This window comes from Drosophila nasuta, chromosome 3 (genome assembly GCF_023558535.2).
Source record: "Drosophila nasuta strain 15112-1781.00 chromosome 3, ASM2355853v1, whole genome shotgun sequence".
Taxonomy (NCBI): Eukaryota; Metazoa; Arthropoda; class Insecta; order Diptera; family Drosophilidae; genus Drosophila; species Drosophila nasuta.
In genome coordinates, this window is record NC_083457.1 from 46,559,347 (window position 1) to 46,573,774 (window position 14,428).

The following is a 14,428-nucleotide window of genomic DNA, read 5'->3' on the forward strand; positions in this document are numbered from 1 at the left end:
CTAATAATTATGCTTCACATATGCAAAGAGTTAGCTACGTACTAAATAAATCTAGATGAAATAATCGTTATTTGTCAGTGATAGCCCGCTAAATATTTGCAAATATAAAGTATAAACAATATATAAATATATATATATACATCTACATAAATACTAAGATTTAAATTTGTACATTTTATGCGCTCTACTGACAGTTAAAGAAGAAGAAGATGAAGCAAGTTATGTTTTTATATCTCTATTATAGTTTTAAAGAAAATGCCCAAGAAACCTTAAGCATACTAAAGAAGCGCCCATTTTCGGAAGCAAATTTTGTGCGTGATGTTTGTCCAAATATTTAGTTGAATTTTAATTCTTTTAAGTTAACTAACGCAAAGAAGACAACAACAACGCAACTTTCTATATAGAGTTATTTGTTAAATAATTTTAATTTTAGTTCGCATAGTTGTTATTAATTTGTTTATACATAATAAAACGAAAGAAAGGGAAACCAAAAGTGACTAACTAATTAATTCCTCGTTTTCAGTTGCAGTTTTTTTTTGTTTCTGTTTCCAATGCATATCATTTCGATTAGTTTTTAAAGGCGCCAAGTGATATTTTATTTTTTGTCAAGCACATTTATATACAAACTATATATATATATATTATGGGAGACACAATTTAAGAAACATTTAAATGCAAATACAAAAATACGGCATTATTGGCTTTGGCTTGAGTAACAACAACTAACAAACAAAACAAAAGAAATATATATATATATTACATATAAAAACGAAACAAATATACTGTAAATAAAGCCACATTTATAATATAGAAAATTATGTGAAATAAATTATTGATTTCAATTGAACAGCGTCTTATATACATAGATAAATGCATCTGGTTAAATATATCTTTCTTTGTCTGTATATTTTGTTTATTATTAATCTTATGCTTATTTGTCTATGACATTTTACAAATCGCAACGAACACATTAAAAATTCCATTGAACATGATCCGAGTTGCCTCGTCTTTCGGTTTGCTGCTCATCTTGAAGTCCAATTATTACTTCATCGTCCAGCGACGAATTGTGTTGCAACTCGGTGCGACATTTCTTGATGTGATCCGAGATGCTCGAGTGTCGACATTGTTTGAAGAAGGCGTGTGTCATCAGCTTCTTGGCACTCCAACGATTCTCAGCATTGCGATTCAGGCAGATCTCTGCAAACTGATGGAAATCTTCGGATAGAACACGTTGACTGTACACTTCAAACGATCGTCGTCTTGTTGAATTTTCAAATGGCATTTTTCCCTGATCATCGAGGAGCATGGTATAAGTCGATCTATCCAGCAATGAAGGCACATTTCCTCGTATCTTTTCCGTATACATTAGTGTGGGCTGTGTCTCAATATATGGTTGAATTCCGTTGGCCAACTCACACGCCGTAATGCCTACGGAGTAAATGTCACACTTCTCGGTGAATCCATGGATATTTTGATCAAGGACTTCGGGTGCCGCCCAGTTTAAGTTTTTCATCTGAGAGACACCGTGCAGCACGTTCTTCTTCTTTCCATGCTTTATGAAACTGCGACTTTCGTGAAAATTCGATAATACTGCTCTCTGGCTGTCCAGTAGAATGTGATGTGCTCTTACCGCACCATGAACAAAGTCATTGGAGTGAATATACATAAGAGCCGAGAGCACATCTTTAAAGATCAGGGCAATCAATGTTTCTGGCAAACCGTTGATGAAAATGCTATCGAGTAAAATTTGGCACGTTCCGAAACACATATAGGGATACAGGACATACACATCCATGTCCGATATAAAACTGTGCAGAATTTTATTGATATTTGGATGATTGAACTGACGACAACATAAAATTTCGGCAAAGAGTTTCTTCAATGCTTCATCGTTTTCCTCCTCGAGCGTAAACTTTTTGATGACAATAACACGATTGTTGATCGTATGATTGGCTTTGTAAACTGAACTGAATTTTCCATTTTTAAATAGCTTTGTGAACTGATAATCGGACAAACTACTGCTAAACATTTTCTTATTTGTATTTTTGTTAAAAATTCGTTTGCTAGCTCCAACGAACAGCTGTTACTGCAAAACATCTGACGCCAGTGTGACCACGACTTGACCGTCTGGTATAAATATACTAAATGGGTTTAAGTGGAGCAATGAATGGGATTATTTTTGAAGAACGAGTTTTCGGTTGTTAGTTGAATAAGTTTTCAATTAATATTGAAACAACAATAAAAGTAAAACAGCAAATAATTATCCTTCCACAATATTGTCTTAATATAATTTAATAAACAAACGCAACAGCTGTTTTATGCTCAACAGCTGTTGCTGCAACGGCTAAACGGTGGCTTGCGACTGCTTACGGTTCAAGAAGAAGAACTGCAAAAATTTCGGCACAGCATTATTTGCTGTTTAATAACAATTTAAATGCGTGACTAGCGGCGCAAACAGTGCAAATGGCCACACTACAGGACACATTTCGCGCCCACTGGCTGATATCGGTGTTTGGCCTGATTCTATTCGCAGCGGGCGGCAGCGTTCTCTACTGGAATGAGGGACGAGCGGTGCACACAATGCTCGCCTTGGATGAGGCCTACGCCGATGTTTATTCGATGCAGTTCACAGAGGAGGAGCAGGATCAGAACTTTGAGAATCGCATAGTACATCTGTCGGGTCCCATCATATGCGGTGAACCGCTCACCGAACCCGACTACAACATACAGCTGATGGCTGTGAAGCTGAAGCGTCGCGTTCAAATGTATCAATGGGTCGAGGAAAAGGTAGAACACAATTTTGGCGAAAGTGTTGGGGCCGGCAGCAGTCTGGAATCGGATTCGACCACCTATTATTACACTAGAGAGTGGCGCGACAAGATTGTCGACTCGCGCAACTTTAACAATCGCCACGGACACACGAATCCCACTCGTTTTCCCATCGAGAGCGCCGTCCAGGTGGCAGACGCCGTCTACATTGGCAAATACGAGCTAGGCGCCCAGGTCAAGCACAAATTCAATAGCTTTAATGAGCTGACTTCGGACATTCGCCCGGATGACAGCAGCATCAAACTTCATCTGGGTTTATATTATCATACAAATGATGTGTTTAATCCCGAGATTGGAGATCTGCGCATATTGTTCACTTACGCCGGCATGGAGGGTGAAATGTACAGCATAGTGGGTCGACTGCAGGGCAACAAGGTGGAGCCATATCTAACCACTCGCGGTGTGCCCGTTCTGCTCGTTTATCCGGGTGAAATTAGCGCGCTGGAAGTGTTTCGCTTGGAGTATCGGGCACAGGTGCTGCACACTTGGTGGTGGCGCTTCATTGGCTGGGTGCTCATCTTCTTCGGCGTGACGTGCAACTCAAAGCTGCTGCGCGTAATTCGTAAGTTCATAATGATCAAAGCAACTTTTAAAATACGTTTGGGAGTTGCAGCTGATTCTTTCGCTAAGCACTGGTTAAAATCCTTGCTATAATTTGTGGCTCAACTAAAGAAATTGTCGATTCTTCACAAATATATGCACTTCCTTCTCACACTAATTTTAAACAATTCTCCAATTTCATTTTATAATAATATTCTATATTATTTTTAGTCTTAATACTTAATATTAACATTTACACCTTCATCTTGCAGTGCTTCGTGTTCCTTTGTTGATTGCTCTGGCTCCGGATTCACATTTCCCCGTCACAGGAAACTTCATCATTGCCTTCTCACTGGCCTTGACCATCGCTGCCGTCGCCTGGATATTGCATCGTCCCGTGATTGGCGCCTGCCTCTTTCTCGCTGGCGCCTCGCCGTACGTTTGGCTGACGCGTAATCTCGTCGATTACAATCGTATCGATTGAGAGTACAGCTGTGAATCTCAGATACCAAAGACTCACTGGAGCCACTGCTTTAGCTATTTACAATTTGTGACGTCAATAAAAACTGGATAACACTTATTAATACAATATAACTAATTCTAGAACTCTCGAATGCCCGCATTCGGCGTCTCGTTGAGTGCGCTGCTTGCTGCTGCCGCACCTCCACCTCCTCCCCCTGTACCTCCAGCGCTGGGTTTAGGCGTCGACTCCGAGGAAGTGTGTACGCTGGGACTCTGTGACTTGTCCTGCTCCTCGTGACAAGCGGGCGGCTCCTCAAAGCGCACGTAGGGCTCGAAACTGTTGTTGATCTGCACCGATCCGCGATGCAGATTATTCGACTCGGCTTCGAACAAAATCTCATTAATGAATCGCTCTGCCAGAAGTCGTTGCTCGCGTGGCAACCGCTTCAGCTTGTGTGTCCAGGTGCGCGCTATCGATTCCTCTTCGGGATATGTGCCCGCCAAGTACTCACAGGCAATGTTCAGCAGCTCATCCGTGTTGTGAGTGCTTACGGTGCTGGAGGAGGCGTTGTTGCAAGGCGGCGTTTGTCGCGCTCGCTTGGCGCCCGCGTAGTCACCTTGTGTGGCATGCGTCGCCTGCTGCGGCTGCTGCTGTTGTTGTTGGTGGTGCATGACAGGCACCGCTGGCGGTGGCAGCGGATCCACCTTTTGCACATGGCCAAATGATTTGTGAAACATTTCGCTGATGTTGGGCGTCTGGCGATATGGATAATGCAATGCGGCTGATACACTTCCTCCACCCGAGTGCTGCTCCATGAAGGCGGCCGTTGAGCTGGAGTTCTCGCTGAACGAAAAGCTTGGTTCGTTCTTGAACGTCGGATTGACAGCCAAAAACTTTTCGGTGTTGCGCAGAAAGTCGAGCTCCTGAAATGTCCAGCAACGTGGTGTGTGCAAGTTGCCCGAGCGCATGGCGCTCTCCACCACCTTGAGTTCCTTGCGATAGTTGGTCCGCAGCGTGTTGATCTTTTTCTTCACATCCTCGACTGTCGCATCGCGCTTCAGATAATGATAGATGGGCACCAGACGCTGATAGGCCTCGGCGCGTTTCTCCCGATTCGTGTAATCGCGCAGTGAAGTGTCCCAGAGCACGGGCATGTCGCGATACGTTTGGATAAAGGCACGCAGATAATGACGATTTTCCTCGGCTCCGGACATGATCTTGATGCTGTGCGTCGATTGCGGTGGCGGTGGCGGCGGTTGATGGAGCATTTTTTCAAATGCAACTTTCAAAAAATTAGCCACCGAAAATGTTGCCTCTTGCTTTGCTTGCACTTGGCTGAAAAAATGACAAATTTATGTATGGACCTATTGACGAAATGTCAGTGGGCTGTTGTTGTTGTTGTTGTAGTTGTGTTGGTGGTGGGTTGTTTGACAGATTGCTGGGCATATTGCTACATTGACGTAACTGCGCTTGTGTGTGTGACGTCACAGCAACAAGTGTTGCTCGCTTTATTTTTCCCGCTACTCATATGTGAACACTGTTTTAACATCGATTGCAGATTTATCGTTACTAATTATTTTTACAGACATCTTTCGAAAACGCCCACATATTTAACATTACATGGGTTATAAGCAGATTGGCGTGTGGACTATTTTCATAAGTGCTTGCTTTCAGCTTATAGGGTAACACTGTTTAGTATCAATGCCGCGACCGATGCGCACTTATCGATATCAATTTTCGTCAGTGTTAATACAGTTTAACAGTGCCATTGTGAGTTGTATGCTAAAAATTAGTATTTTAACAGAGCAGTTTTGAGTGTGAAGAGGCAGCAGCTTTAACATTTATGTAAAATAAAGCGAGACGAACAGCCGTGCGACCGGACGTGTTTGGCCGTTGATTTTGATTTTTTTAATTCCGACGCGCTGCTGCGCCAGCAACTTAAACTCACGTACTAGGCGCGGTGTAATTAATTTGTAAAACAATTTTACAATAGACATTGGTGCAATTAATCGTGTGCATTCGAAAGTAATTCGTAGTCGAGTACTGAGAATTGAAGAAAAGTGCTAAAATAAAAGCGACGCCGACTTGCATTCAATGGAGTTCGTCGATTAATGTGGCTGTGTTTGTGACTGGCTTGTATTTGTTGAGAGTGTGTGTGAACGCTGAGCAATTTTGCGCGCCGCTTTTTTAATTGACCAAACACATTTGTTCAATTTAATTGTTTGAAAAACAACGATGAATCTGTCGCAGAAATGAGTAAAACATAGTAAACAAACCACTATTGAAATTAAAACAAAGAAACGTTTAGCAGGACAGTTGCAAAAAGGCCTATTACTGTGACTGTGTGCGTTTAAGTGCGTGTGTTGTGTGTGGCGTCTTCTGCCAAATTTAATGCAATTCAAACGAAATGGAAACCATAGAGGAACAATCAAAAACAGGTGAGTTAGAAGAGAACAAAGACGAAAGCAAGCAGCAGCTGTTTGGATAGCTTTTTGTAGTTTTTTTTATTATATTTGTTGAATTTTCAATGTCGCCGCCAGAGAAGCATAAAAAATGTCACTAACAGCAGATAAATATTATGTGTAGTACTTATTTCTGGTTGTTGCTGTTGTAGCAGAGACTAAAAAAAGCTAGCGCCAACGCGTCAGAGAATTTTAAGCTGCTTTCTTATTTTTTTAATTTATTTCGCTTTCAACTGATGTATCGTCGACCACGCATAAAAATGTGTGCTAAATATTTTGCACCCCTCTTGACCAGCTACCCTCTACCCTCAGATTCCCCCTATTCTACCGGCACTGTACCCGAGAACAACAACAAAATAAACTCGCTTGCAGCCCTAGGCCAGCTTGCCTGTCTTAGGTAGCGAAGGAAACAAATTTGGTTGCGCACACTCTCTCTCTATCTCTGTCTGGCGTTTGTTATTGATACATTTGCCTAGAGATTTACCTATTGCGCTTGCACGTCCTGTTTTTCCCTTCTTCCTTCTTTCCGGGTCGCTGATTAACAGAGGACAACAACATGCCATTGCAATCGGCTGTTGTTTCAATGTTAATGACATGCTGCACATGCATATGCGCGAATGAGTGTGTGTGTCTGTGTGTAGAGAGATGTACGCCGACGCGAAGGTCTCAGGTCAGCGTGAGGTGAATGAGGGAGACAGAGACGGCGTCAAGGCTTGACAAACGTAAACGTAAATTTCGTGTGATTTTTTTACAAGATTCCACTTTGATGAGTCTGTTTGACAAAAGTTTGACGACGAATCTGCGTGAGTGTGCGTGTGAGTGTGTGTGAAGCAGCAAATGCTATTCAATTAGTTTTTCGCCTTGTCTTTGGCATGCGGCCAGTGAGTGTAAAGAAGAAGCTTAAGTAGAGAAGAGCAGAGCAACAGTAGACCGCACTCACTAAAAGGAAATTCCCAAACGCAAATTGCTTGCCGTTATTTCCCTGTTCCAAGTCCCACCTTCAGTCACATGCCCTTTCCTTGTCCTTTGCTCGTTCCCATGCCCAGTGGCCACCTGTGTGAGTTTGTTTCGCACTTTGCCCTTAACTTCTGCACATGAATTGGTGTGTGTGTGAGAGTGAGAGTTCTTCTCCTTGCTTTCGTGCCTCCTCAACAAGGGGCAACACCTGTGGCTTTCGCCTGACTGCGTTTTCATGCAGAAATTCGTCTGGGTCTCAGTTGCAATTTTGTGTTTGATCCATAAACGTCGACTGTTCACCATGCTACACTTGCCACAAGCTGGTGCTTCTGCTCAGCTCGGTTCTGTCTACAAGAAGAACCTTAATTTGGTCACGGTTCGTCGCGATGCCTGGTCATATTTCACTTACTCGGAGCAGGATGAACTCAGCAAACAGCGGAACCTTAAGCAGGCTGCACTTTGTCAAGTGTATGAGGATTTCACAGGTATTTATTTCGAAAATCTCAGGATCACATGGATTTTCTCAAGCATGTCTTTGTTAGTTCCTCGAAGATATTTACATACATACATATATGCATTCTTTCTACGCTTGGGAAACTACAATATAAATGCAGTCAGTGCATTTAAATTTGTAGAAAGCCAGACGAACATAGAGAAACTCTTAATTGAAGCAAATAAATTCTTTATTTCCGATAGCAAATTGCATGCAAGATAAATAAATATTGCAGTCCAGACACACACATAGAATATATAAAGTCTACACGCAGCACGTTGAAAACTGAAATTAATGGAATCTAGTGAATAAAAATAAAGGGAAATATTCAGTAGGCAATCAAGTGATTTATTACCCACCCACAATACAAAATGAATTAAATGTAATTGGAATCGTACCTTAAAGTTTTTGTTATGTAACTTTAAACAATTTTGTTTAAAATGAAATCATAAGTGTTATTTTAAAATCAATATATACCTAATTTATTATCCCACCCCTTGGGACATTTGTATTGCTTGTTAATGTAATTTTATGCCTCGTACTTGTTTAAAATATTTTCAAAATGTTTTTCCATTTCTTTGGAATGAAATGAAATATATCCAAACAGATTTTCGAGTTGGCTGCACAAATAAATCAATATATATCAAGTGATTCAATTCGGAATTGGTCTTTAAAGCGGTAACAGTCACAGACAGCTTATAATATTATATAAATGGAGTGTTAGCCACCTTTAATGTAAATAGTGAACTGTGACTGTTGTTTTCTCAGTTGTCAAGTGTACGAACTGCTTTGGTATCATTATGGCAATTATTGTTGCTGCTGCTGAGTGTTGTTTCCACTGTCATTTCTCAAAACTTGACTCACAACAACAGCAACAATAATAATAATAATGTTAGAGAGAGAGTGGATTAACAGTGCATGTCATGCGATGCACATTCCTCAGCCCCATTTTAATACCTTTATAAACACTATAAATATTTGGAATAGCTGCAGAAAATTCCATTGCCTTTGCCGTGTTTATGAACCGAGATTATTCTAAAACATTCCATGCGTCATATGGCGACGACAAAGGCATCAGCAGCAGTGAGTGCATCTGCTGCTCATCATCATCATCATCATCATCATCCCCATTCTCCTGGGGGAGTCTGGACTTTGCTCAATTTGCCCCGACGACAACGATGGCGATGGCGACTGCGTCTCGTTTCGTTTCGCTTTGAATCGAGGCGGCGGAGATACAAAAGCGCAATTGGCATCAGTTACAGCCGCCAAGTTCTGGATAAAATTAATATGCATGGAGCAGGGGGGGGGCGGAGCGGAGCTTGGTGCTGCTTGTGCTGTGGAAAAATTGAATGCACTTGAACATTTTTGTGGAGCTCTCGTGTGGGTGGCGACGCAGTGCAGCAGCAGCATCGTTGCATTTTCTTGTTTGCATTTTTTGTTTTTTGGCTTGTCAAAATCTAAGAAGCCTGGCATTGATGTGAAGGTCACAGGGGGCGGGGCGCAACTAGCAGAGCGTTGTAGTATGTTATGCCAAGCAACAACAACAACAACAATAATAATAACAACAATCATCACTTGGCGATCACAATTAAAACTGATGTCAACAGCTCACAAAATGCTGTTAAATGATCGACGAACGTGAGGCTGTCTCTCTCTCTCTCTCTCTCTCTCTCTCTCTCTCCCTCTATCTATCTCTCACTTTCTCTCTGTCTCTGTTGCTGCCCTTCGATCTTTCGAGTTCCTGCTCTTAGTTCTGCTCATCATTCAGTTCGTTCGTTTGTTTTGTTTTGTTTTCGCTGCCCTCTGCTTAAGATCTGCTTTACTCTGCTCTCCGCTCTCCTCTTGTCAATGCCATTGTCAGCGCCTCACTTTGCAATTTGCAATTTGCATAAACAAACAAAAGCGATGGCCATAAATCATAGCGCCAAACTTTTAATATGACGTTCTCTACGCTCGCCCAAAAGTGTACTTAAATTTATTGGGTTTGTTTATCTGTTTATCCACTCAATAGGGCGGCGAGGGGTTGAAGGCTAAAATAGCCAAAACAATCGACTGCACAATTGTCGATCTCAAATTAGTCAAATGTGATGCTAATGAAAAATTTGTAGCGCATGAGAAAGTCTTTCGAGTCGTATCGCGATGATTCTCACTGCACTTAAGTACTATAATCTATAGTTATAAATATAGAAAGTATTATGTGTATATATAGATCCTAATGCCTTTGTCATTCGTTTGCGTTTGCGATTTTCTCTTTTTTTTGCAGAGATGTCCATCATGTCGAAGCTGCCCACACGCATCTGTCTGGTGGGCGAGGCTGGTCGAGATGCTGGCACGGTGCAGGCGGCCGAGAGTTTCGGCATGCCCGTCATCCAATCGCAAACGGGTCTGGACATCATCAACGACACGGAATGGCGCACGTTCTATGTGCTGCAGGATTTCGAAGATGAGATCTTTGATGCCATACACAAGCAAAAGGAATGGTAAGTACAGCTCATTATCTCGGTAGTAGTTGGAAGGCTGTAATTTTTATTGATTTTTCAATGTACAACTTACACGGTAGTAGCTAAGAGGCCCTTGGTGTACTATTTGTTTCGAATGACTGACTAAATGCTAACTGTTCTATCAAACTTTCAGTCTAAGCGGTAGTAGCTTAAGGGCTGATATTTTTATACAACTCATAGGCTTAAAGTTTAATATTTCTGATAACTGGCTGACTTCTTGACACATTTATCAACCAACAGCAGAAACGGTAGTAGCTGGAAGGCTGCACAGCTCAGTATTGTCATGGGTGTAATATTCATTTTGAATAACAATAAAAGTAGTAACTAGAAGGTTGTTATTTTTATAGAATACAGATAACGTTACTCGATGCGTATTATATGTCTCGATTGACGGACTGATGGACATCCTTACTCATTTATCAACGTAAAACACAATCGGTAGTAGCTAGATGGTTCTTATTTTTACACTGTATGCAATTTGTCATTAATTACTTACTGACTGTTCGACTTTTTTCGCTTATTTATCTATGTACAGCATAAGCGGTAGTAGCTAGAAGGTTGCTATTTTTAAGTTTAATATTTTTGACTGTCTGACTAATTTATCAAAGTACAGCACAAGCGGTATTAGCTAGAAGGCTGTAATTTATACACAACTTATTGTTGTCCTGGGTATAATATTTGCCCTGAATGACAGACTCCATACTTAATTATTTGACTGATTTATCAACCTCACAGCAATACACGGTAGTGGCTAAGAGGTTGCTATTTTTGTACAACACAGCTGTTGTTGCCTTAAGTTTAATATTTTTGTGTGACTGGCTGCCTGACTCATTTGTCAACGTTCTGCACAAACGGTAGTAGCTAGAAGGCTGCAATTTTCACAGACGCCAGAAGGTCTTGTTTTACTTTAAATATGTGACGCCTTTTAACCTAATTTGCATTGCAAGCTGGTCAATTCTAAGGTCAAAGTTGATATGAAAATGCGGGTGAAGCAGGAACACAAAAAAAACGAAAAAAACGTTGCTAGTAGATCTAAAAATATCGCTGCCTTAGCACAATAATGTCACCAAATTGGACACGACACAACAGACGCCACAAAATGCCACGAGTGGAGCTGTAGTCGCAGCCAAATTTGAAATTGAGACACGCATGTGTTGCCCCATCATCTACTTCTCTTAATACAACAACAACAACAATCCCTCCGCCTCCCTTTTGCCATTTAGCTGGCTGACTTTTGCGGGAGATTGACAGCAGCAAACCGCTGACATTTCCCCGCAATCTCCTCTTTATTTTTTTGCACATTTGCTACAAATTGTTGTCAAATTTGGAACTTGCGGCATTATTCGCCACGCTTGATTAATTTACCCGCTGCGCAGTAATAGCAGCATTCAAATAAAACATCAATAACAACAAAGAACAACATCAATATCAACAGCAGCAGAAACTCTTGCGACTTGCCTCATTAGTAGTGATTAACAATAATTTTTATTTTATTTATTATATTTACCAACTCATATTCAAGGTCAACAAATGCGTTTGTTGTGCCTGCAGTCCATATGGGAGAGAAGTGAGGGGGAGTTCTTTTCCCTGTTTTCGCTATGCTTTTGCTTTCATGTTAAACATCGTTCCTACTTTTCGCACACAACATGTAAAAATCGTCAGAAGAGCACCGCAAGCGGAAGCCACCAAAGCACCTTCAGCCCCCAGCATCTCCTCCCTCTCTCCACCCTTTGCCCCTCGGTATCATACACCACCCACAACGTTATTATTTATTTGCCAAAATTTCATTCATGTTTCGAATGTTTGTATTTTCATCTTTTTGGTTTTTTTCATTTCTGTTATTGTTATTGTTTTGTGCACATAAAATTGTTTTTAGTTAGCAGTAAATACAGAAATACGTACACCCCGATTCCGAACGGGGAGCATATATAAATATAAGTGGTGGATATTTTTTATGGCATACTGCTCGAAATACATTTATCATATGTTTTAAAAATAATCCCTAATTAGTTAAAAATTATTTCTTAGATATTTCTGTAGCAAAGAAAGTTCCAAAACACATTATCCAAATTCTTTAGTAATTATAGTATCATAATTGTTCAGTAAAATTCAACTTATCTTTAACTTCATACATCTTGTAAATGTGCCCATATTTTTTATATTATAATTAGCATAACAAACCTATTTGATTGTCAATATCTTTTTCCAAATGAAAACAACATCAAATTAGTTTTAAGTACATATAATGAACGTATATTTTCGCATATAATAACAATGAGAGAGTTAAGATTAAGTGTGTCCATACACCAAAGTAAAGGATATTTAAAAGTGAATACGGTCACTTTTTTATGCTAAATATGTAATATGGTCACTTTTGCAATAATTATTTAATTTTATATTTTAGTTTTAAATACGTTCAATGAACTTATATTTTCGTATCTCACCACATCGAATATACAGATGAAAACAGAGTTAAGATCAAGTGTGACCATACAACAAAGTAAAGGATATTTTAAACTTAATACGGTCACTTTTGTTATGCTAATTATGATATGTAAAATGGGCACACTTACAACAATATTTTACATAATATGGCAATTATCTCTCAGCTAAGAATTATTGCTTTCACAAAATTATGACACAATTCGAATGGGAAATTTTGATTCATAAATTCCTTCCTTCTGGCTTTCATTGCCCTCAATATCGAATCTCTGCTGATGATAACCTTTGCCTTGCAACACGCGCTGCAAGTTGCGAAAATAAATACAATACAAAGTGTATGCATAATTCTGAAGAAATTGCGTTAACTTCCTGTGAAGAATGAAGTGAAACAAATTGGATCAGGCTATTGAGAAAATTCCCTGAACACTTTGCAAGAATTGCACCAGAGACAGACACAACGCTGCGTATACTTGACGACCACTTAAACTCATTCGAATAATGCCACAAAGATCTCGTTAATTGCTATTCGGCAACATGGCTATATACGTATCTTTATATACTATACATAAAGAGATTTACATATATTATATATAGCTGACGATGACGATCTGAATCATAGCAACTCACGATTGCATTGCCTATTTTGGGGCGCTTTCATTCATCGACCATCCAAGGCTTTGACATTAAATAAACAATGCTGGGAAAAAATTCAAATGAAAATTAAAATTACAAATAGATGACAATTTTCTCATAGAGGAAAAACTTTTGGGTAGTTCAAACGAAATCGAAATGAATCGTACGCCTTTGATAAATACTTGAGGTGGGACGATATTTGGTGATGATCTTTGGGTGGGGGATGTTGCAGTAATCGTTTGGCGCCAAGATTCTTTCTATTCTCTATAAAAAATGTCGTCTGTTTTTGGGGGAACTCGACGCGTAGAAGAAAGTGTGAAAATCGTCGCCAACGATTCCGAAATTCTTGAACACACTCGCTGCTGGGAAAGTATTCGAAAAAAATCGCAGGAAAATAAATATATATAAAAGTATATGCATACATTTTTATTGTAGCTTATATACTACGAAGTTGTGGCAGTGCGTGTATTTATTTATGTATATGCATGTTTATAATTTATATGCTTCAGCATGGCTAATTAATTGTGGAGGGGGTGATGACAGAGAGGAGGGGAAAGGGGGTCAGAATACTGCTGTCATTGACTGTTCTATAGTTTTGACCCTCGCAAAGTTCGATTGGTTTTTTCTGTGTTGTCTCGTGTTGGGGGGCAAAAGATCAGCGCACTTTACAAGCAGCCCAAAACGCGGAGGTCGTCGATGAGAAATCATCATCATCATCATCATTATGAACTCTTTGCTGCGCATTTTTGTGCTTTGACTAAGCATTGACTGGGTTTTCCTGTTTCCAAAGAAATTCCTATAAAATGATATGCTTTCGCTTTGAATTGAAATATTTGCAATTTATGCACCTGTCGCGCTTTTTGTTTACCATTTTTCCTTTTTTGTCATTGTGGATTCTTCTCTCTAACGTTGCCTAAATGTTTGCACAGCTTACAGAGAACACTTGACTCATAGACAATGTGTGAGTGAGTGTGAGTGTGTGTTAATATGTGTGTGTGTGGGAGTGTGTATACTATATATGACATTTGGCACTTGAGTGTGAGTGCCACAAATATATATTCGTATGGCATTTTTCTATTTCCACAATTTTTCATTCCATTGCGTTCAG

General features: G+C 40.0%; 4 protein-coding genes across 7 annotated transcripts in view; 2 read left to right on the forward strand and 2 right to left on the reverse strand.

The window, feature by feature from the left end:
* The window catches only part of LOC132792041 (protein ECT2), a 55,373-nt gene that overhangs the window by 32,502 nt on the left and 8,443 nt on the right, over positions 1 to 14,428 (forward strand). Inside the window, exons 1-2 of one of the 4 annotated variants that reach the window (XR_009632961.1) lie at positions 5,670 to 6,270; positions 10,008 to 10,224. The exons of 1 other annotated variant lie outside the window; for it this stretch is intronic. Coding sequence is in view for 2 of the 3 variants with exons in the window: in XM_060801243.1 (XP_060657226.1) it covers positions 6,240 to 6,270; positions 10,008 to 10,224 (248 nt within the window). In the remaining variant the exon portion in view is untranslated. Of the gene's footprint in view, positions 1 to 5,669; positions 6,271 to 10,007; positions 10,225 to 14,428 lie in introns of those variants that run through there. 2 more of the 4 variants (XM_060801243.1, XM_060801246.1) reach the window with 2 other exon arrangements.
* Positions 926 to 2,112, reverse strand: LOC132792048 (putative serine/threonine-protein kinase STE20-like). Its single transcript, XM_060801262.1, has one exon. The coding sequence runs from the start codon at positions 2,027 to 2,029 to the stop codon at positions 971 to 973; it is 1,059 nt and encodes a 352-aa protein (XP_060657245.1). The 5' UTR covers positions 2,030 to 2,112; the 3' UTR covers positions 926 to 970.
* On the forward strand, positions 2,292 to 3,949 carry LOC132792046 (transmembrane protein 43 homolog). Its single transcript, XM_060801259.1, has 2 exons — positions 2,292 to 3,391; positions 3,642 to 3,949. Exons 1-2 carry the CDS (start codon positions 2,464 to 2,466, stop codon positions 3,851 to 3,853), a joined length of 1,140 nt encoding a protein of 379 aa, XP_060657242.1. The 5' UTR covers positions 2,292 to 2,463; the 3' UTR covers positions 3,854 to 3,949.
* On the reverse strand, positions 3,968 to 5,509 carry LOC132792047 (uncharacterized). Its single transcript, XM_060801260.1, has one exon. The coding sequence runs from the start codon at positions 5,098 to 5,100 to the stop codon at positions 3,970 to 3,972; it is 1,131 nt and encodes a 376-aa protein (XP_060657243.1). The 5' UTR covers positions 5,101 to 5,509; the 3' UTR covers positions 3,968 to 3,969.